This window comes from Nansenia antarctica, assembly GCF_963989245.1.
Source record: "Nansenia antarctica genome assembly, chromosome: 5".
Classification (NCBI taxonomy): Eukaryota; Metazoa; Chordata; class Actinopteri; order Argentiniformes; family Microstomatidae; genus Nansenia; species Nansenia antarctica.
In genome coordinates this window covers 45,888,489-45,913,163 of record NC_137690.1, presented here as the reverse complement: position 1 = coordinate 45,913,163, position 24,675 = coordinate 45,888,489, and the positions used below count along the sequence as shown (strand labels likewise).

The following is a 24,675-nucleotide window of genomic DNA, read 5'->3' as shown; positions in this document are numbered from 1 at the left end:
GAACTTACTGTCTACAAATCTATGCAATCATATATATCTGATATCACCAAGTTCCGAGAGAATTTATGGCAGGAAAAGAGCTGATGAATTGATTTGGAAGAACAAATTCAGTGCATTTAAATAAATTAAGTGCAAAACAAATTGATTCCTCTGATATTTGTGACCGGGAAGGGTTGAGAAGCTGATGGGGAGGGGGTGGGGGGAGAGTGAGTCTGAGGGACCTGAGAAACAAAAGAAAAGTCTTGGACCAAAAGCTTGTACTTTTTTCCTGCAAGGTTGGAAAGAATTGAACTTTGGAATTGTTTTTTTTTTTACTCTTTAATATCAAACCTTATCTGCTGTACTGGAAACTGCAAAAACGGCCTTCTGTCTCTAAATGATAAGTGAATTTCACAAGCACACATAAAGTTTCCTTTATACAATACAACTTACGTGTTTTGACTGTCATTTGTGTGTGTGTGTGTGTGTGTGTGTGTGTGTGTGTGTGTGTGTGTGTGTGTGTGTGTGTGTGTGTGTGTGTGTGTGTGTGTGTGTGTGTGTGTGTGTGTGTGTGTGTGTGTGTGTGTGTGTGTGTGTGTGTGTGTGTGTGTGTGTGTGTGTGAGAGAGAGAGAGAGAGAGAGAGAGACTGCTGGTGTTTTTCTGCTCTTCAGTTTGTTTAATGTCTGATTTGTTACGGGTACTGTACGCCACGCGGGGTTGGGGGTGGGGGGGTCGTCAAGTTAAAGGGGCGGAATCGTGAATGGAAAATCGTCTCAGCAGGTTTTATGTTATTCGGGAACTTGGAAGAGAAAACGGTTCAGCCCTGGCTGGAGAGCAGCACAATAGAAACATCGAGAATCGATGGAAGGAGCGTATGACCAGCTGAACAACTGGAGTGTGATTATATGGTTGCAGGAATGGATGCGTCAAGTTAATCTGACTCCACTTGTTTTATTGGTGTCAGGTTTGCGAGTCTCTTTGGGACCATCTATGTTTTAACCAGCGAGAACTATTTACCCCCTAACAAAGATGACCTGTTGAAAAGTCAAAGGATATAAAACCACTTTTTTAAAAGGCTCTAACCAAGGCTGGCTTTGCTCGCGCTGTGCGCATCGCGCTTTAGAGCACACACCGAGGGGCGTGCGTCTTCACCACCGGAGCCACGCGCCTGCACGGTGGTCGTGGGAACTATGCTCGTGCTCACGTTCACCTGTCGCCTGCTGCTCATCTTCTTGGTCTCGGAGTCTGTCCAAACTAAGAGGTCACCGGTAAGGACCGATTTCAGACATGGTTTCAGATATAGGTTGTTTGGATCTAGCTTATTTAATCAACATTAAGATAAAACATGTTTTACATTAAAGACCTAATTAATTAAGCACAGTGCTCATATTGAATTGATATGTATACTAAAACATAGGCTACTGCTGAGATTTAACTTAAACAAATACATTTAAAAAACGGTTTACTTTCACCTTAAACTGTAATTGCCAAGTGCCGTAACTCCTAATGAAGGTAGGCTGAGCTTGTTTTACCTCTTACGGATCGAATAAAAGGATTGTCCACGTGTTTTTACATCACAGAGAGTAATGTCCAAATGAGTCCATGTCCCATACCGTTGGTTGTGATGCTCCAGCTCTATAAACTAAACCACACATTAACCTCTTCTGCTGAATGCCCTATTTGACAAATTTCCACCTAAAAACCAGACCCAAACTAAACCGCTTATAACATTAGAAATATGATCAGATGCAGAAGCAGGATGCCATTTGATGGGTAACACCTTGAAGTTGTGTGTGCATATGCTCAGATCATAGTTCAGAATAACATACTACACATGACAATGAGATAAAGTCATCAATAATGACATTAATAATCAAATTAAAGCAGAATATTTGGCCCAATTATGGGCCACTCTAGCTTTAATGGAGAAGAAGGGCAGGGAAAACAACCCGTGTTTTATTCACATCGGTTAAGTTAAGTGATGTTGTTATGTTGTTAAGTTAAGTTGTATTGGAGATCAAATGTTTTTGTGGGATTCGTATTCATCCCTACATTATGTCACATAGAAGTATGACAATGTCAGATAAACTTTGATTTTGGAGTGCACTAACCAGGGGCGGACTGGGATCAAAAAACAGCCCTGGCATTTGCGACACAACAGCCCTATTTCCAAACGCAACAAGCAACACGGATTGTTAACATAAAAAGTCAGAGGACAGATGCCAAACTACCGACATGTTTGCTGTAATTATATGTATTATCAGTAGGCAGTCATCAGTCAATATCTCTTTCAATAGCCTTTTCACACCGAATGTACTTTTTTGCGTTATTTTTGGCCCAATACATGCGAATTTCGGTGCATTCCTACTTCCAACTACACTTGCTCCCTGCATCCAGTTGTTGCACATTAACTGCATTGCTCTCATCAAATTCCCCCATTCTGAAAATGAAAGCAGTGTAACGTTAACTGCTGTTATAAACGGAATGATGACATGAGGTGCGTGTCCACTGGCGATATAGAACTGACTACGATAGTTATGGAGATATACTCCAGTTCTACCTCGTGGAGCTCCGCCCCATAAGGGAGCTCTGCTCCTATTGGTTTACCCCGCTACCTAAAGCTCTGCTCCTATTGGTTTACCCTGCTACCTAAAGCTCTGCTCCTATTGGTTTACCCTGCTACCTAAAGCTCTGCTCCTATTGGTTTACATACTCCAGTTCTACATCGTGGAGCTCCGCCCCATAGGGGAGCTCTGCTCCTATTGGTTTAGGGCCCTGGGCATCCGCGATGCAGAACTGCGTGGATGGCCCGGCCGCGTCCTAACGATTCCCACCGTAGTTGGGTCAGACCACGCCCACACCACGCCCACGCCACGCCAACTTCTGGAATATGTAGGGGTGTTCTCTGTATCTTGTTCTTCACGTAACACGGGGTGCACGATTAGATATAGGTTACCCATCTATGTATGCAGGGTTCGAGTTATGTGGGAGCCAATGGGAGCTGAGCTCCCATAGAGATGGTCTGAGGCTCTCTGAGCTCCCATGAAGGCAGTAAAATCAAAAATCTGTGGGGGTCGCTAATAATACATTACCACAACTATTATTTGATCAAAATGTCAATGTAATGAATATTATTTAATTTATATTATAAATATTGTAAAATAAACACGTTTTTCAAAAGAACTACGCGCACCATTAATCTCCTGTGAATGACAGTATGCCTTTGACTGCCTGCACTTCACCACCAAGACACCATGGGGCGCAGTAGAATATTGTGCAACAGCAAAAGGTTGATTAATCAGCTGTGCGGTAAACCGTTGGAACACACAGTGCACAGCTGATTAATCAATTAAACCAATAGAGTGAGACACCAGTTGCCTTTCAGGAAGTAGTGAGATCGTGCACCTAGCCTATTATTGAGAAGCAAACATTCATTCATTAGCTATACAGGAGTATATACATACAGTAGCTACCATGCCGCCCAAAAAAAGGCCACTGCTGCCAACCGGGTCATCAAGCCTAGAAAATGTCGGGTTTTTATCAAAGAAACCTGCTATGACACCTAACGTTAGCCCTGCTGCTACTACTGTTACTACTACTGCTGCTACTACTGAGGACTCTGCTACCTACTGAAAACAGACCACTCAGCCTACTGAAAACAGACCACTCAGCCTACTGAAAACAGACCACTCAGCCTACTGAAAACAGACCACTCAGCCTACTGAAAACAGACCACTCAGCCTACTGAAAACAGACCACTCAGCCTACTGAAAACAGACCACTCAGCCTACTGAAAACAGACCAGTCAGCCTACTGAAAACAGACCACTTTGGTCTATCTTGTCTCCGTAAAGGTAAGGTGGCTTTTACTTTTTACTAACCTAGTGTACTAACCTAATGTATTTTTCGCTCCTTCTGTATAGCAAAAATAACAAAATTATTGGCCGAGATACATGTGTGACTATCGCTTTTATAGCTGTTGTTTCATGTGGGGCTGTTGATGTGGTGAAATGAGTAGCCTGCAGCTGTAGCGTCAGGATATGTTGGGATTTGAGGATGAGGATGATGTTTCCGTACCGGTACCGTTTTTAAAGTATCGATTTGTCACCGGTATCGAATAAAACCCAAACTGTACCCAACCCTAACTATATGTTTACATGCCAACTAATTAGCTAATTCATTTCTTTCATTTAGAGCTGAGGGGAGCAACAGAGAGACGGACAACAGGACAGCAACAGAGAGACAGACAACAGGACAGCAACAGAGAGACAGACAACAGGACAGTAACAGAGAGACAACGGGAGAGGAGAGCAATAGAGACAGAACTGAATGCACTGAACCTTTTTTTTATTCTTTGCATTATTAACACTGTTGTGTTATTGTGTTATTAAAGTGTTTAAGTGTTTTATGGTAAAGCATTATGAGTGGTGTGTGTGTGCAGGGTGCTCGTGAGTTGTATATTTTGGGGAGGGGGGAGGCTTGTGTATGGGGGCGGGGGGTCCTCACACAAAGGAGTAGCCTAGGGCCACTGACCACCTTAATCCGCTACTGCCTATAGCTAATTAAAACTTGTAAGTCCCATCGCTGTGTGGGCATGATTCGCGCGTGCATGAGAACATTTCGCACTGTTATTTTGGAGACCCCCACAGAGTTCAGCTTATAACTCGAACCCTGTATGTATGCAACTCGGCGGCGCTGAGTGTGCCGCGGGCCAACGGTCAATGTTCGCCGCGGGCACGGCTCTCATTGCCCTGTGGGCCCTGGAACGCGCGCCTATTCTTAGTGTCAGTGATTGTGTTTGTGTTTGAGAAAAAAAAAGAAAAAAAAGGGGTGTGTAGGGGTATGTAGGGGTGTTTTTTTCCCTTTTTTTTCTCAAACACAAACACAATCACTGACACTAAGAATAGGCGCGCGTTCCAGGGCCCACAGGGCAATGAGAGCCGCGCCCGGTCGCCCGCGGCGAACATTGACCGTTGGCCCGCGGCACACTCAGCGCCGCCGAGTTGCATACAGAGATGGGTAACCTATATCTAATCGTGCACCCCGTGTTACGTGAAGAACAAGATACAGAGAACACCCCTACATATTCCAGAAGTTGGCGTGGCATGGGCGTGGTGTGGGCGTGGTGTGGGCGTGGTCTACCCCAACTACGGTGGGAATCGTTAGGACGCGGCCCTGCCGATATAAAATGTTTTGGGCCGTGGTCTGCTGAAATAAGTTATTTTCAATGAAAATCACCAAAGACAAAATTACAAATATATATATATATATTTTTTTAATATAATACATTCTGAGCGGCCCAGAGTCTCGCGGCCCTCCTGGCATTTGCCAGGCTTGCCCGGTGGCCAGTCCGCCACTGGCACTAACCCTAATAAAGGGTAAGGCAGGTGTAATACCCAAGATCTGTCTTGAGATCTGTCCTTCCTAAAGCTGTTGAGTGGAATCTGAGAGTGTATGAACCCACTATCCCCCCAGAGAGAAGCCACTGACCACAGCACACAGACAGTGGTCAACCAGTCTAACCACAGCACACAGACAGCGGTCAACCAGTCTAACCACAGCACACAGACAGTGGTCAACCAGTCTAACCACAGCACACAGACAGTGGTCAACCAGTCTAACCACAGCACATACTGTAAATCGCTGCAAAACATATATATATATATTTTTTTTTTAAATGAGAGACGTGCGTGTGTTTGCATACAGTTAGTGTTTGTTGGTTTTAGTGTGTGTGTGTGTGTGTGTTTGTAGGTGTTTGTGTGTTATGGTGTGTGTTTGTATGTAGGTGTTAGTGTGTTATGGTGTGTGTGTGTGTGTGTGTGTGTGTGCGTGTGTTTGTAGGTGTTAGTGTGTTATGGTGTGTGTGTGTGTGTGTGTGTTTGTAGGTGTTAGTGTGTTATGGTGTGTGTGGGTGTGTGTGTGTTTGTTTGTGTGTGTGTTATGGTGCGTGTGTTTGTGTTTTTAGGTGTGTGTGTGTGTGTAGATGTGTGTGTAGGTGTTAGTGTGTGTGTCTCCTTGTTGGCTGGTTTGGAGTTGGTGAGAAGGAGTGCTTGTGGAAGTGCACCTGTTAGGCATGTCATCATGTCGGTGTTTGTTTGTGTGCTACAAGCATCAAGTCAAGTCAAGAGTCAAGTCAAGAGTCACTTTATTGTCCCATCACTGGGACATTTGTATTGGGCTTACACCCCACAGCAGCCAACAAAGAGCAACAGACAACAAAGAGCAACAGACAATACAGAATATTAGCACACAAACAGAAGGCGGACCTGATTAAAACAAGAGTGGAAATAAAATGATAAGCAAGATAAGTTACATTCATCTGGTGCAGTTTAAAAGTTTAACAGAAACGGGAATAAAATAATTTTTAAATCTATTTAATCTAGCGCGGGGGACTCTGAACCTCCTCCCAGAGGGCAGCAGTTCATACTCTGCATGTAGGACATGGGAGGGATTCATGAGAATTCTATTAGCCTGTCTGAGAGTAGCCTGTTCAAAAATAGACTGCAGGGATGAGTGGTCTTTCACCCCTATGATCTTCAGCATGTGACAGGCATGACTGATCAACACACACACACTCACATACACACACACACACACACTCACATACACACACAGCCTGTCAGTCTGCTCAACCGTCTAGCCATCCAGTTCCAATAACAATAAGACCTTCCACGGAACCTTGTTTCACAAGCAACCGATTCAGAGCTCTTTCTACCTGACAGGGGAGGGGGGGGGGGGTTTGTTCAAACATAAAGGTTTTTAAGCAGCCTCGCTCAAGTCTCAGCCAAAACATCATATTTCATCACCCTAAGGCGAACCGTCTCGACAGGTATTTATATTTTCATATGTAGTTATAAAAACAGTCAATCTAACACCGCGCTCGCCTGGAGGGACACTGCCACCTTGTTCTGCGGCACACTCCTGCTAATTGTGCAGCTGAGCAACATATTGTAGCTCTGCACTTGGGACAGAGAAGTCTTCTCAACTCTATACTCATAGTTGACAGTCTTCTCAACTCTATACTCATAGTTGACAGTCTTCTCAACTCTATACTCATAACTGACAGTCTTCTCAACTCTATACTCATAGTTAAGTTGACAGTCTTCTCAACTCTATACTCAAGGTTGTGAAGTCTTGTCAACTCTATACTCATAGTTGTGAAGTCTTCTCAACTCTGTACTCATAGCTGACAGTCTTCTCAACTCTATACTCATAACTGACTGTCTTCTCAACTCTATACTAACAGCTCAAAAGACAAGACCGCGTTCAAAGCCTGTGGAGTCTTCCAGCCACAATTCAACCTCTTCGTCCAACCACACACTTCACAATCTCTATAATCTACCAATTAATATTTAATTATCATTCATTCCATATTCAGTCAACAAAAAAGTAATTAACGTCCTGACTAACTAACGTAGCAGCACAGGGGATCCTTTCAGTGGTGGGGAGGGGGAGAGGGAGGGGGATTAGGGGGGGGGTGGGTTCAACAAGAAATGTATGTCAACAGTGTAACACACACTATGGCAAATTTGCGGAGCGTGTCGCTGAGGGAGAAAGGCAGACAAAGAGGTATTGAAGACGGTCCCAGGGGGCTGGCGAGGGGTGCCTGAGGTAGTGGGTCTCTGGGTGAGGGGGGGGGGGGGGGGGGGGAGAGGATCAGCTATATGAAAGGGGTGAGTGTGTGATACCTGGCCTTAAAGTAGGTGTCTGGCACTGGGGCATGTGTTAGCAATTTAGCACAAGCCCCATGGCTACTACAGCCTTCATGTGTGGGTCCTTCTCTATCCTCGGCTGCGTACCGATACTGGGGGGAAATGATCTTGTCTCCTCTTGACTTGATCCCGGAAATACTCATTTGTGTTGCCGTTTTTGATTGATGTCCCAGTGGTTTTTGGGGGAGTTCTCTCTTCTCTGCTCTCTCTCTCTCTCTCTCTCTCTCTCTCTCTCTCTCTCTCTCTCTCTCTGTCTCTCTCTCTCTCTCACTTATCTCTGCTCTCTTCCTCTCTTTCTCTCTTCCTTCTCTCTGAAGAGTTAAAATGCACCGTGCTATGTTTACTCACAGAGGGGTCGGAGAGGAGTTGAGTGCAGGGCAGGCCATCAGACGGTAACAACCGCAGACCAAGACTGTGAGTGTCGGCAATAAGTTCTAGTGCACTGGATGTTTGCGTTAGCAAGTACAATCATACACATACCACACCAGCTCTCTCGGGTACTGGAACAGGTGAAAGCCAAGATACACACACACACACACATTTCCCCCCTATTCACATACTTTGGCCATGTGTTGGCTGCAGTGCCTCCCCTCTTTTACACGCTCTCCGCTTTTTCCTTCTGTGACACTGGAACACTGTTTCTCTGCCAGTGTAGCCAGCCCAGCATTCACAGCTAACCAGGGGCTTCCCCACAACGGCAGCCTATTTCCTCCCCCCTCTCTGTCGACCTCTGCCCTGCCAAGTCCTGCCACGTGCACCAATACGCTCCTAACAATGTGTGTTCTTTAAGTGTTCAACTCAGGCCTCAGGGAGTTCACAAGTTAACTGTGCTCTGTTTATAAATGTCATGCTGGTGAGGCCAGGAAATTGGCCTGTCTAGAAACAGCGCATAGCCCCTGCATGCTTAGAACAGGAGGGATAGAACAGAAACGCTAGGACAGCCGTGCCTATTTCACCTACTCATAGCGCTGGCTCGGGGGTCAAACCATAGTCTTTAGAATGGGAAGCTGCTACTTACACACAAAGATCAGTAGAGGGCGCTTCTTGTGAATTAGCCTGCCTCCTACACAGATAAAACTGCAAAATAGCTTTATACTAGCTTATCCTGGTGTGATTTTGAAAATGTAAGGATACTGGGTGGTAGAACGCACATATCAAGGACAATATCAGGACAAGTCATGAAAGGAGGGTCCTGAAATTTGATCGAGTGCAAAGGTATCTTCTTTTTTTTTTTTTTACTTTCAGGGTCACTGTGACAATAATAATAATAATTCATTTTATTTATAAAAGCACTTTACATATAAAATCTCAGAGTGCTACAACACAGTAAGATAAAGCAAAAAACATTCAATTAAAAGGCTAAAAAAAGGCTCTATTAAAAAGGTGGGTTTTAAGGCCACGTTTAAAAGCATCCACAGACTGTGGTGCCCTTAGGTGGTCAGGGAGAGCATTCCACAGCCTGGGAGCAGCCGAGCAGAAGGCCCGATCTCCCATTGTGCGGACCTCACCATGGCTGCTCTAGTGTGAAGTGTTCAGCTAACTGCCTCGGGGACGTTACTCTGCTCTATTTCCAAATGTCACCCTGGTACGGCCAGGAAGTTGGCGTATCCAGAAATAACCCAGAGCCCCTGCATGCTTAGAACAGGAGGGAAAGAACAAAAATTAACAAGATGGAGAACAATTCCACTCTGCCGAGGGGTAGCGAAAGTATCACCATCTAACAAGCTTCCCACTGCTGTCAGGACTGCAGAGTCTCTACCTATGTTCTGTCAGGACTGCAGAGTCACTACCTATCTTCTGTCAGGACTGCAGAGTCACTACCTATCTTCTGTCAGGACTGCAGAGTCACTACCTATCTTCTGTCAGGACTGCAGAGTCACTACCTATCTTCTGTCAGGACTGCAAAGTCACTACCTATCTTCTGTCAGGACTGCAGAGTCACTACCTATCTGCTGTCAGGACTGCAGAGTCACTACCTATCTTCTGTCAGGACTGCAGAGTCACTACCTATCTTCTGTCAGGACTGCAGAGTCACTACCTATCTTCTGCCGTAGATTGAAGACCTCCATCTCTTCAGGCTACATCTTAACTGTCCATCTTGAAACCTCTCTGTCCCCTCTACCCCCCTGTAGAGTTTGTCTACTGTAATAAATGAATGCTCTTTTAGCATTGTAACGGCCAATGGCCCCTGGCCCGAGCATAGATTTCTTTTTCTTATGATGACAGATGGATAGATGGATCTTACTTAGACAAATGTTTTTCTTGTAAGTCGCTTTGGATAAAGGCATCCGCTAAATGCCAAAAATGTAAATGTAACCGTTATAATATGAAATCCTTTCAGATCTAGATAGTTTCCATTACAGAGAGGCTAGGACTTGGAGGGTGTGATTGGGGGGTGTAATTGGAGAGTGATTGAAGGGTGTAATTGTAGAGTGATCGAAGGGTGTAATTGGAGGGTGTAACTGTGTTGTGTTACTGCTTGTATCCCAGCCGTTCCTCATGGCAGAGAACATGTGGCCTCAGGGCTGTGTCCTGGACTGCCACCGGGGGCACCACCGAGCCGTGTGTGGCAGCAACGGGCGGCTCCACAAGTCCCTGTGTGCCTTCCAGAGAGCCCAGTGCATCAACACGCAGCTGAGGATCGCACCGCGGGAACACTGCGCAGGTACTTTTTAACATGCAAAAAATTAAATACAAATAATTTGCTTTTTTATTTTGTATTTATTGGTATTTAACCTTTATTTGAGTCCCGTTGAGACCACGGTCTCTTTTAATAAGGGAGCCCTGCATACACACACTGTACAACCATACATAATACACATACAACAAATTACAACATAATAAAACACAATCAAGAAAAATAAACACATTTTTCAACCAAGAGGTGGTTAATGAAAGGTTTAACGGCCCTGGCGGCACCAGAGCAACAGACTGGAACGTTCTCTGCTGCTTGTTCCAGCAGTCAGGTGAACCGTGACTAAAAGCTGATTTACCCAATTCAGTGGAGACTCAGGGCTACTTTCCACTCTGTACTCACACTCTGTGAAGCTAAACACACGACAGGAGTAGGTATCCACCCGTAGGGCTGTAGGAATAGGGCCACGAGTTTCTCCTGGTCAGATTAACATGGTCAGGAAAAACAGCTGGCCCATGATACCATGACAGAACTCTCCAAATCCACCGTCTGATATCTCTTGGTTATTCGGTTGTTAAGTCTGACGTCAAACGTGACGTTTTGCAATTTCCGGGTCCAAACCAGAAATTCCCTGCACCAGAGTATGAATGAATGAATGAATGGACTTTATTGTCATTGCTACAGTACAGGTACCAAACAACGAAATTTAGGAGGGGTGGCTCCCCTGGTGTTAGGAAGGGAAAAAAAAAAACTTTTAGAAAAAGAAAAAAAATCACAAGAAGGTAAGGAGCTGGTTTACATAAATAAAGGCTATGTACACAATCCACTGTACTATACTGCACAGATAGTCAACTAGGGTAGTCATATTGCACAATAGTATTTTTTCACGTTATTTAAAGTGTCACAGTTTGCAGGCTTGAAATGTACATGTTTGTGCCTCAGCACTACACCTGATTTTTTCAGTCCAGCAGCTGCCATACAATCCGTCCAGACTGTCCAGGGCCCAGAACTTAGGTCTTTGCTGTGTTCAGGGCCTGGACGGCCCTGTGGTAGAAGCAGTTCTTCAGTCTGTTTGTCTTAGCGGCCAGGGTCCTGAACCTCCTTTTCGAGGGCAGCCTGGTAAAGTGTACGTGCCCAGGGTGGGTCGGGTCCCTGGAGATCTTTGAGGCCTTCCTGAGACAGCGTGTGTTGTACAGCTCTTCCAGAGAGGGGAGGGGGGCGCCGGTGATCTTCTGTGCTGTTCTCACTACTCTCTGTACCGCATTTCTCTCCGCTGTTGTGCAGCTGGAGAACCGGTTGCAGATGCCGTAGGTGAGGATGCTCTCCACTGCGCCGCGGTAGAAAGCCACCAGTATCTCCTGCTTGTTGTGTTCCTTCCTGAGGCATCTCAGGGTGTATAGCCGCTGTTGTGCCCTCTTGTACCTGTAGTACCAGTGTACTACAGCGGTAGAATGACAGTTCAATCGTTTTTTAGACTGGGATCTATTCATACAACAAGGGACACACCACTTTCCCGTTTTTCCCATATTGTCAGGGTCTTTGAGCCTCGGAAAAGCACTATACAAAGTGCACTGGATGTTTGCGTTAGCAAGTACAATCATACACATACCACACCAGCTCTCTCGGGTACTGGAACAGGTGAAAGCCAAGATACACACACACACACACATTTCCCCCCTATTCACATACTTTGGCCATGTGTTGGCTGCAGTGCCTCCCCTCTTTTACACGCTCTCCGCTTTTTCCTTCTGTGACACTGGAACACTGTTTCTCTGCCAGTGTAGCCAGCCCAGCATTCACAGCTAACCAGGGGCTTCCCCACAACGGCAGCCTATTTCCTCCCCCCTCTCTGTCGACCTCTGCCCTGCCAAGTCCTGCCAGGTGCACCAATACGCTCCTAACAATGTGTGTTCTTTAAGTGTTCAACTCAGGCCTCAGGGAGTTCACAAGTTAACTGTGCTCTGTTTATAAATGTCATGCTGGTGAGGCCAGGAAATTGGCCTGTCTAGAAACAGCGCAGAGCCCCTGCATGCTTAGAACAGGAGGGATAGAACAGAAACGCTAGGACAGCCGTGCCTATTTCACCTACTCATAGCGCTGGCTCGGGGGTCAAACCATAGTCTTTAGAATGGGAAGCTGCTACTTACACACAAAGATCAGTAGAGGGCGCTTCTTGTAAATTAGCCTGCCTCCTACACAGATAAGGCACTATACAAATATAATTTATTATTATTATTACCACGGCATTTCGAAGAGAGCGCCTCAGCCAACGTTGGACCCGGAAACACGTCACGACTATACAACCGAATTGACCACTTCAGAGAGTCCTTCATATGTGACAGCTGCTGGTGAAAGGGATAATGAAAGTCGGCAACCGATTTAATGTTCAGACTTTTATTTTAGAAAAATGTATCGACCACACACTTGCTAGTCAACTAACACACCTTGTTTTGCGAGCCTGCTAACAATGTAAAGTAGTGTTCTAGGTAGCAGTGGGGGATTACTCACCGGAATCCATTGAATTGCAGTATTTTGGCTTGACTAGCGACTAGTGTGTCATTGATTTTCAACAACTTGACATTTATTGAACATTTTCAGAATAAGAGTCTTTTTTTGTTGTTTTGATTGGTTGCTGTCTTGTTCCCAGTATCACCGGTTGCTATACATATACGTACCCTGGCTACTGTCACACATACGTACCCTGGCTGTCACATATACGTACCCTGGCTACTGTGACATAATACGTACCCTGGCTACTGTCACATATACGTACCCTGGCTACTGTCACATATACGTACCCTGGCTACTGTCTCATATACGTACCCTGGGTGTCACATATACGTACCCTGACTACTGTCATATATACCTACCCTGGCTACTGTCACATATACGTACCCTGGCTACTGTCACATATACGTACCCTGGCTACTGTCACATATACGTACCCTGGCTGTCACATAATACGTACCCTGGCTACTGTCGCATATACGTACCCTGGCTACTGTCACACATACGTACCCTGGCTGCTGTCACATATACGTACCCTGGCCCCTCCCCTTCCAGACCCCAGCAGGTCCAGATGCCAGCTGGCCCGTAGCCAGGCCCTGGACGCCAGCGTCCGCAGCCACACGGCGGCCATCTTTGTTCCAGAATGCGACGAAGAAGGAAGCTTCTTGCAGGTACTGTACCTCCCGGCAGAGTACCTGTCTGTCAGAGTACCTGTCTGTCTGTCACTGTACCTGTCTGTCAGTGTACCTGTCTGTCACTGTACCTGTCTGTCTGTCACTGTACCTGTCTGTCAGTGTACCTGTCTGTCTGTCAGTGTACCTGCCCGTCAGTGTACCTGTCTGTCAGAGTACCTGTCTGTCACTGTACCTGTCTGTCTGTCAGTGTACCTGTCTGATTGTCAGTGTACCTGTCTGTCAGAGTACCTGTCTGTCTGTCAGAGTACCTGTCTGTCACTGTAACTGTCTGTCTGTCAGTGTACCTGTCTGTCATTGTACCTGTCTGTCTGTCACTGTACCTGCCCGTCAGTGTACCTGTCTGTCAGTGTACCTGTCTGTCTGTCACTGTACCTGTCTGTCTGTCACTGTACCTGTCTGTCAGTGTACCTGCCTGTCTGTCACTGTACCTGTCTGTCAGTGTACCTGTCTGTCTGTCAGTGTACCTGTCTATCAGTGTACCTGTCTGTCTGTCTGTCACTGTACCTGTCTGTCTGTCTGTCTGTCACTGTACCTGTCTGTCAGTGTACCTGTCTGTCACTATACCTGTCTGTCAGTGTACCTGTCTGTCTGTCACTATACCTGTCTGTCTGTCAATGTACCTGTCTGTCAGTGTACCTGTCTGTCTGTCACTGTACCTGTCTGTCTGTCTGTCACTGTACCTGTCTGTCAGTGTACCTGTCTGTCACTATACCTGTCTGTCTGTCACTGTACCTGTCTGTCTGTCAGTGTACCTGTCTGTCTGTCAGTGTACCTGTCTGTCTGTCAGAGTACCTGTCTGTCTGTCACTGTACCTGTCTGTCACTGTACCTGTCTGTCTGTCAGAGTATGTGTCTGTCAGTGTACCTGTCTGTCACTATACCTGTCTGTCACTCTACCTGTCTGTCAGTGTCCCTGTCTGTCAGTGTACCAGTCTGTCAGTGTACCTGTCTGTCACTCTACCTGTCTGTCAGTGTACCTGTCTGTCACTATACCTGTCTGTCAGTGTACCTGTCTGTCAGAGTACCTGTCTGTCACTGTACCTGTCTGTCAGTGTACCTGTCTGTCAGTGTACCTGTCTGTCTGTCAGTGTACCTGTCTGTCACTGTACCTGTCTGTCAGTGTACCTGTCTGTCACTGTACCTGTCTGTCTGTGTACCTGTCGGTCAGCGCCGATCTACTTTAGATGATAGCGGGTGGAAGGGGAAGGTTGTATCACAAACTTACGGGTGATTGATTCCCAACATCCAATGGTCGTGCATTGTCCCAAGCATGCAGAATGAATATTTGTAAGGGGACATTGTGAAAACAGCCCTGCACTTAAACATATCCGATCAAAGACTCTGATACATCCGTTGGTCCTGATACAGTACACAATGAATGGCTCACCTCCTCCTTCAGTGCAGATACAGTCACAGCTGCTAGATATGTCACAGCTGCTGGTGTTATAGAGATGATGATGAAAGTACATCTCTGCACTGAAGGAAGACATAAGCGATTCATTTCAGAGATCCTATTCCTATAGTATCTCCACCTGTCACCTTTCACCTGTCACCTGTCACATGTCACCTTTCACCAGTCCCCTTTCACATTTCACCTGTCGCCTTTCACCTGTCGCCTTTCACCTTTCACCTGTCGCCTTTCACCTGTCGCCTTTCACCTGTCACCTGTCACCTTTCACCTGTCACCTTTCACGTGTCACCTGTCACCTTTCACCTGTCACCTTTTACCTGTCACCTTTCATCTTTCACCTTTCACCTGTCACCTTTCACCTGTCACCAGTCACCTGTCACCTTTCACCTTTCATCTTTCACCTGTCACCTTTCACCATTCACCTTTCACCTGTCTCCTTTCAGCAGTCCCCTTTCACCTGTCACCTGTCACATGTCACCTTTCACCTGTCACCTTTCAGCAGTCCTCATTCACATTTCACCTGTCACCTGTCACCTTTCACATGTCACCTTTCACCTGTCACCTTTCACCTGTCACCTTTCACCTGTCACATTTCACCTGTCACCTCACCCTGCCGTGAGTCTGTGCGTCCGCCCCCCCCCCCCCCCCCCCCCCCCCCCAGGTGCAGTGCCACAACCAGACGGGCTACTGCTGGTGCTCCACTCTGGACGGGAAGCCTGTCAGTGGGACGTCTGTCCTGCACCTGAGACCCAACTGCACAGGTAAGCCACGATGTAGCTCGCTGGGGAGTAGCCGTGGAGTTAGAATCTAGCATCAAATGAAGCTAAAGTATCAGTTAGCATCTAGCATCAAATGAAGCTAAAGTATGAGTTAGCATCTAGCATCAAATGAAGCTAAAGTATGAGTTAGCATCTAGCATCAAATGATGAAGCTAAAGTAAGAGTTAGCATCTAGCATCAAATGAAGCTAGGCATAGCATAGGCACACTGGTAGCATACCTTCGAAGGTGGCGTCTACAACTCAGTGTCGGAAAGACAGTCGCAGCGGCATACCACCTTAGCACCAGAGAAGCCAGGAGGGAACTTGAGGTGCGCGTTGACAACAAATGTCTGGAGGTCCAGCAAGCCCCGAAGTACCTTGGAGTGGATCGGACATTATCCTTCAAGCAACACCTGGAAGAAGTCAAGGCCAAAGTGACATCCAGGGCCGCGCTGATCCGCCGCCTTGCTGGTACAACCTGGGGAGCCTCCGCTAAGACGCTAAGAATATCCACCCAAGCCCTGGTCTTCTCTGCAGCGGAATACTGCGCCCCAGTCTGGAGCAGAAGCCCTCATGCGAGAAAGGTCGACGTGGCTATCAATACCTCCCTCAGAATAATAACTGGATGCTTGAAGCCTACCCCTGTGTCCCTCTTGCCAGTCCTCGCGGGAATAGCACCGGCCGGCCTCCGACGGGAGGCTGCCACCCTCGCCCTGGCCAGGAAGGCACAAAAGCATGACTGGCACATCCTGCACAACACCACCATAACACCAGCACCTCCAAGCCGACTCAAGACCCGCCACCCTTACAACAAGGCAGCACAAGCCATGCTCAACTCCACCTCTGAGGACATCTCCAGAGATGCATGGTTGGCAGCAGCTTGGAAGCAGGAGTGGGAGTCAGCCGGGCCCTCCCGAATCCACCGCTACATCTGGGACCCAGGAGATGGCGCCATTGGAGGAGACGACCTACCACGCCGGCAATGGACCACACTGAACCGTCGACGAACTGGTGTCGGTCGCTTTAAAACATCAATGAAGGCGTGGGGCCTGGCGGACAGTGCGGCATGCGAGTGCGGTGACCCAGAGCAGACCGCCGACCACATAATCACCATCTGCCCCTTATATAGACCACCCTCAGAAGCCAGCCTCTTCGACCTAGAACCAGAGATGCGGGCATGGCTACGCGACAGCGAGTTGGACCTCTGACGTTACACGAAAGAAGAAGCTAAAGTAAGAGTTAGCATCTAGCATCAAATGAAGCTAAAGTAAGAGTTAGCATCTAGCATCAAATGAAGCTAAAGTAAGAGTTAGCATCTAGCATCAAATGAAGCTAAAGTAAGAGTTAGCATCTAGCATCAATGGAAGCTAAAGTAAGAGTTAGCATCTAGCATCAAATTAAGCTACAGTAAGTCATAAAAAAACATATTTGTGTGTGTGTGTGTGTGTGTGTTGCTGTAGGTCATATATCTGAAATGGACCTGGAGTCTTCCCAACAAAGAGGTGATCATTGCCAAAGACATCAGCATCACACAAACACTGATGATACACATCACAGTGCGCACACACCCACACACGCATCACAATTCACACGGATATGAAGTTGGAATGGGAGATTTGACAGTTAATTTCCTGTCTGCTCCCTTGTGTCAACCAAACATCAATAGCAATACACTCATTTACATTTACATTACATTATTTGGGCATGCAGCAGACGCCTTTATCCAAAGCGACTTACAACAAACACATGTCTGAGTCAGTGAGTCATCTATCCATCAGCCATCACAAGGAAAAGTCATCTATATTAGGGCCAGGTGCCATAGGCAGTCACAATGCTTTTTTTACTCACTCAAACTATGCCACACACAGACCCTGGTCCTGACCCACACAGACCCTGGTCCTGGTCCTGACCCACACACACCCTGGTCCTGGTCCTGACCCACACACACCCTGGTCCTGACCCGTGTTCCATGTTCTTGTCTCTGGTCACAGGAGAAGGTGGCGTGACCTGGCCCACCCCTGAGCCTGGGAGACCCCTGTCCCCCGCTGCAGGTGAGAGGGAGAGGGAGAGGGGGGAGGGAGGGAGGGAGAGGAGGGGCGGAGGGGGGGAGGGAGGGAGAGAGAGGAGGTGAGGACGGAGGAGAGGGGGATGATAGAGGGAGGAGAGAGGAGAGGAGGTGAGAACAGAGGGGGCGGCGGTGGAGAGTAGCGGGGAATGACAGAGGGAGAGGAGAGGAGGTGAGAACGGGGGGGGGGGGGGGGGGTGGAGAGGAGAGTGGGATGACAGGGGGAGAGGAAGGGAGGGAGGGAGAGGAGGGGAGGACAGAGAGGAGGGGGGATGACAGAGGGAGAGGAAGAGAAGGGAGGGAGAGAGATGGGGAAGGGGGGGCGGAGAGGAGAGGGGGATGACAGAGGGAGGAGAGAGGAGAGGAGAGGAGGCGAGGACAGAGAGGAGAGGGAGTGGGGGAAGCAAGAGGGGAGAGGGGGATGAGGGAGGGAGAGGAGAGGAGGGGAGGGAGAGAGAGAGGCAGTGATAATTATAGCACTCTAAGAACTTTAAACAGCTTCAGTAAAAGCTTGGACAGGACCACAACATGACATTTTTAGTGGCCACTTTCTTTTTTTTTCTTTTTTTTTACGCTTTTATCCAAAGAGACGTAGGCAAGGGAAGGCAAATTGACTTGTATAGCACATATTCATACAAATGAATGAAAACATCAGATAAAAAAACTATTAGAAGATCAAATATACAATTAAATAAATTAAAAGCCAAGCGAAAGAAGTAGGATACAACTACTACAAATGTTCAAGTTACAGTTAGAAATCACAGGGACAGTCTCCCTGCAGTAACTTAGGGCTGAGTGCCTTACGCAAGGTCACACTAGTGGTGGTGTTCCCAGGTGGGATTTGAACTCGTGTTCTTCTGATCACCAGTCCAACTCACCATCCACTAGGGCCACCACTACCAAGAACCATGGACGAAGGTTTCGCAGCTCATATTTCATACGATATTGCTGCTATTCCATTTTCTGCCCGTCACACTAAACGTTGCTGAACTTTGACCCCTGTGTAGAAATGACTGCTCCTCCGTTCTGGGTCACCATCCTGTTGAACTCTGGCCCCAAAGGAAACCGTCCTGTGAAACGCCTCACAGGTAAACTGTGTTTTCAGTGTTTCTAGATGGATTCACATATAGTCACATATTCAACAGTGAACCATCCTTTAAAGTGTGTGTGTGTGTTCATAATGATCATGTGTGCCTGCCTGCGTGCGTGCGTGCATGCATGTGTGTCTGTCTGTGTATGCTTGCGTTCCTGTGTGTGTGTGTGTGTGTGTGTGTGTGTGTGTGTGTGTGTGTGTGTGTGTTTCAGACAGTCCTCCTACGTGTGAGAAGGAGAGAGCGGCGCTCCAGGCCGACGTGCGCCCCGTGTGGCAGGAGGAGCGCTTCGTCCCAGAATGCAGTGCGGACGGCCGCTACAGCCCCGTCCAGTGTCACGTCACCACCGGTTACTGCTGGTGTGTCAGGGTGGACACAGGGCGCCCCTTACCCGGCACCTCGGCCAGGTAACCCCTTAACTGAGACACCTACTACCCCCCAGCACTGTGTCTCCTGAGACACCTACTACCCCCAGCACTGTGTCTCCTGAGACATCTACTACCCCCCAGCACTGTCCCTCCTGAGACATCTACTACCCCCCAGTACTGTCCCTCCTGAGACATCTACTACCCCCTAGCACTGTGTCTCCTGAGACATCTACTACCCCTCAGCACTGTCCCTCCTGAGACATCTACTACCCCTCAGCACTGTCCCTCCTGAGACATCTACTACCCCCCAGCACTGTGTCTCCTGAGACATCTACTACCCCCCAGCACTGTCCCTCCTGAGACATCTACTACCCCTCAGCACTGTGTCTCCTGAGACATTACTACCCCCCAGTACTGTCCCTCCTGAGACATCTACTACTCCCCAGCACTGTGTCTCCTGAGACATCTACTACCCCCCAGCACTGTGTCTCCTGAGACATCTACTACCTCCCAGCACTGTCCCTCCTGAGACATCTACTACCCCCCAGCACTGTGTCTCCTGAGACATCTACTACCTCCCAGCACTGTCCCTCCTGAGACACATACTACCCCCCGGAACTGTGTCTCCTGAGACATCTACTACCCCTCAGCACTGTCCCTCCTGAGACATCTACTACCCCCCAGCACTGTGTCTCCTGAGACATCTACTACCCCCCAGCACTGTGTCTCCTGAGACATCTACTACCCCTCAGCACTGTGTCTCCTGAGACATTACTACCCCCCAGTACTGTCCCTCCTGAGACATCTACTACCCCCTAGCACTGTGTCTCCTGAGACATCTACTACCCCTCAGCACTGTCCCTCCTGAGACATCTACTACCCCTCAGCACTGTCCCTCCTGAGACATCTACTACCCCCCAGCACTTTGTCTCCTGAGACATCTACTACCTCCCAGCACTGTCCCTCCTGAGACACATACTACCCCCCGGAACTGTGTCTCCTGAGACATCTACTACCCCTCAGCACTGTCCCTCCTGAGACATCTACTACCCCCCAGCACTGTGTCTCCTGAGACATCTACTACCCCCCAGCACTGTGTCTCCTGAGACATCTACTACCCCCCTGCACTGTCCCTCCTGAGACATCTACTACCCCCCAGCACTGTGTCTCCTGTGAAATCTACTACCCCCCAGCACTGTGTCCCCTGAGACATCTACTACCCCCCAGCACTGTGTCCCCTGAGACATCTACTACCCCCCAGCACTGTGTCCCCTGAGACATCTACTACCCCCCTGCACTGTGTCTCCTAAGATTTCTACTCCCCCCCTTCGCCTTGTACTGTTTCTCCAGTGTCTAAAAAAACCAAAATCAAAACTTTCTTCTTCTGTCACACCGACTGCCAATGGCCCCTGGCCTGAGCTGGATCACTCTTCCTGCTACGACTGCTGGATTGATGTTTCACTTGCTTAGTCAAATGTATTGCTTGTAAGTCGCTTTGGAATAAGGTGTCTGCTAAATGCCAAAAATGTAAATGTAAAATGTATCACCCCAAACCCTGTCATCTCACCCAGGACCGCTATTGGCCGTTTGTGAGCCCCCTAAGCGTGATTGCCGAAGAGCGCTAGCACCGATGGTGGACTAATAATGGTCTAAGGGTGCCTATTGCAGTTGTGCTTCATCTTAGATTTAAAGAATTCATCGTTATGATGATTAGGGTGGTCGTTAGGGTGTTTTGGCGCCCCCTTCTGGCTGATGGGGTGTGGGTGTACGTAGCGGCGGCCCTGGTCTCGCCTCTCCATCTCCGTCTCAGACTCACTAGACTCAGACACGATCAGCGTTACTGTTCCTCTCCTTCACAAAGTGTTTACACACCTACCCATATAAACTCCCTCACTTCACTCATACATACATACATATAGTTAGGTCCGGAAGTATTTGGACAGTGACACAATTTCCATAATTTTGGCTCTGTATGCCACCACAATGGATTTGAAATGAAACAACCGAGATGTAATTGAAGTGCAGACTTTCAGCTTTAATTCAAGGGGTTGAACAAAAATATTGTATGAAACGTTTAGGAATTGCAACCATTTTTATACACAGTCCCTTATTTTCAGGAGCTCAAAAGTAATTGGACAAATTAACATAATCATAAATAAAATGTTCATTTTTAATACTTTGTTGAGAATCCTTTGCAGGCAATGACTGCCTGAAGTCTGGAACCCATGGACATCACCCAATGCTGGGTTTCCTCCTTTGTGATGCTTTGCCAGGCCTTTACTGCAGCAGTCTTCAGTTGTTGTTTGTTTGTGGGGTTTTCTGCCTTTAGTTTTGTCTTAAGCAAGTGAAATGCATGCTTGATCGGGTTGAGATCAGGTGATTGACTCTGGCCATTGCAGAATATTCCACTTCTTTGCCTTAAAAAACTCCTGGGTTGCTTACACAGTATGCTTTGGGTCATTGTCCATCTGTATTGTGAAGCACCATCCAATCAACTTTGCTGAATTTGTCTGAATCTGAGCAGACAGAATATCCCTTAACATAACACTTCAGAATTAATCTGTCTGCTTCTGTCTTCTGTCACATCATCAATAAACACTAGTGACCCAGTGCCATTGGAAGCCATGCATGCCCATGTCATCACACTACCTCCACGTTTTTTTTTTACAGATGATGTGGTATGCATCGGATCATGAGACATTCCAAACCTTCTCCATACTTTTCTTCCCATCATTCTGGTACAGGTTGATCTTAGTTTCATCTGCCCAAAGAATGCTGTTCCACAACTGGGCTGGCTTTTTTAGATGTTTTTTGGCAAAGTCTAATCTGGCCTTTCTATTCTTGAGACTTATGAATGGCTTGCACCTTGTGGTAAACCCTCTGTATTTGTTCGTGTGAAGTCTTCCCTTTATGGTACACTTGGATAATGATATACCTACCTCCTGGAGACTGTTCTTCACTTGGCTGGATGTTGTGAAGGGGTTTTTCTTTACCATGTAAAGGATCCTTCCTGTGATCATCCACCACTCTTGTCTTCCATGGACGTCCAGACCTTTTTGTGGTGCCGAGCTCACCAGTGCGTTCTTTTTTCACACTATCTCTCTGATGGATTTTTTTTGTTTTTGCACCGTAAGGATGGCCTGTTTCACTTGCATTGAGAGCTCCATTGACTGCATGTTGTGCGTATACAGCAACAGCTTCCAAATGCAAATGCCACACTTGGAATCTGCTTAATTGATAAAGAAATAATGAAGGAATAGCCCACACTGGCCCATGAAACAGCTTTTGAGTGAATTGTCCAATTACTTTTGGTCCCTTGAAAAAGAGGGAGCTCCATATTAAAGAGCTGTAATTCCTAAACCCTTCCTTCAATTTGGATGTGAATACCCTTACCGTAAAGCTGAGAGTCTGCACTTTAAGCCCATATTCATTATATAACTGTAACTTGAAGATGTTTTAAACAGCTAAAATAACAACAATTCTGTCTTTGTCCAAATATATATGGACCTAACCATAATATCCCCTCTCTCGCTCTCTTTCTCCGTCTCTCTTTCTCTCTCTTTCTCCATCTCTCTGTCTCTCTCTCCCTCTCTCTATCTCTCTTTCTCTTTCTCTTCCTCTCTTTCTCTGTCTCTCTTTCTCCATCTCTCTCTCTTTCTCTATCCCTCTCTCTCTCTCTCTTTCAGTCTCTTTCTCTCTCTTTCTCCATCTCTTTCTCTCAATCAGGGACACATCTCTCGTGTAATGCGATCCTAATAGCGTGACGTTAATGCTATCGTGTTACCCAGAGCGTCCAATGGGAACATTGCAACGCACGCTCTCAAAACATTTTTGTGTCCCTGAAATGCTTCTCTTAATAGTCTTACCCTCCATGCCCCGTTGGCTCTGAAATGACGATTCAACCTCCACTCCCTGCGTCCGTCTCTCCTCATTCATCTCCTAGCGGCAGCAGCAACAGCCGTGGCAAAACCCCCACAATGCATCTCTTCTTGTCATCCTCGATAGCGGATAACAAACGTCTCAGGAGAAACCTGGGCTGTGTCATATACAGTAGTGTGATAGATGGTTATAGGGATTAAGTGGGTGGTGGAGGAGAGAGGGGTTGGTGAGTTGCAGCAGGAGGCATACATACATCATTCCCTCCGACTCGTCCCCAGAAACCACCTGCCTGACTGCAGTGGTGGCGAGGAGCCCCAGAGGAGCCCGTCTGACAGGAGCTACAGAGACAGGCCTCTGTCAGGTGAGTGGGCCTCAGATGTCTCTATTAGTGTGTTATGCCACCAAGCGCCCCGACCTCAATGTCACAGAGTGGTGAACTACATGTTCACAACGTGATGATGGCGTGCAGGGAAGGAGAAAGGGTTTGGAAAAAGTCCTGTACTGTAGTATGTCACTATCTGAATGACACTTTCACCTACCCTCTGCTGGACTCCATTTCCCAGGGTGCTCTGGGGCACGTCAAAAGGAGTTCCTGCAGAGTCTGATGAGAGGCCTGGAGGCGGAGCAGGCTGGGGAACGTAGTCCTCAAAGGTGTTGATCCTGTACACTAACAATGTTGTTACACGCTGTGTACACATACCCATATATATACTCCACTTCACAACACTCACACAATATACAGTATCCTCTCTCTGTCTGTCTCTGTCTCTCTCTTTCTCTCTCTCTCTCTCTCTTTCTCTGTCTCTCTCTCTCTTTCTCTGTCTCTCTCTCTTTCTCTGTCTCTCTCTCTTTGTCTTTCTCTGTCTCTCTCTCTCTTTCTCTGTCTCTCTCTCTTTCTCTGTCTCTCTTTCTCTGTCTCTCTGTCTCGCTCTCTCTTTTTCTGTCCGTCTCTCCCTCTGTCTGTCTCTCCCTCTGTCTGTCTCTCCCTCTGTCTCTCTGATGGAAATGGACTGGGTCCAATGAGGAGTCAATTCCACAACTCATCATTCACACACTTGCTTTGGCTTGCTCGGAGCAATGGAACCAACGCAGTCGTCCCTGAAGCTGTCCTGGCAAGCTGAATCAAGCTAAATCAAGCGCCCCTCGAGTTTTGGAGAAAAAAAAGAATCAAATACTCAATCAACCCTGGCTCTGAATATTTTATATGAAGTCTTGTTTGTTTTCTGATCTAAAAATATTATTGTTTGTTTAGGTTGACGGACATTCCCCTGTCAGACCCCACGTCCCCACCCCCGCCCCCGTCCCCTTCGCCCCCCGCCCTGGGGACGCCAGTTGAGGGGGACGACGCAGCGGCAGGGCTGGGCAGGGCTGCGGTGGCGCTGCGGTGGCACTTCAGACAGCTGGACGTGGACGGCAGCGGCGTGCTGAGCGAGCGCGAGGCCCGGCCGTTCCGCCTCTACCTGCGCAGGAGGCTGAAGCCTCGACGCTGCGCCAAGAAGTTTGCCCAGTACTGCGACCGCGACCGTGACCGCGGACTCACCCTCAGCGAGCTCAGCGCCTGTCTGGGGCTTTGA

The 24,675-nt window shown here is 47.6% G+C and overlaps 1 protein-coding gene across 1 annotated transcript; it reads left to right on the top strand.

Annotated features, from left to right (window-relative positions):
- Positions 1-1,170: 1,170 nt before the first annotated feature.
- Positions 1,171-24,675, top strand: LOC308158046 (SPARC-related modular calcium-binding protein 1-like; the record flags this gene model as incomplete). The annotated part of the gene is made up of 10 exons (XM_080531637.1): positions 1,171-1,248; positions 10,182-10,356; positions 13,390-13,505; positions 15,601-15,700; positions 17,690-17,749; positions 18,771-18,851; positions 19,069-19,261; positions 23,380-23,462; positions 23,665-23,739; positions 24,377-24,675. 10 exons carry the CDS (start codon positions 1,171-1,173, stop codon positions 24,673-24,675), a joined length of 1,260 nt encoding a protein of 419 aa, XP_080387763.1.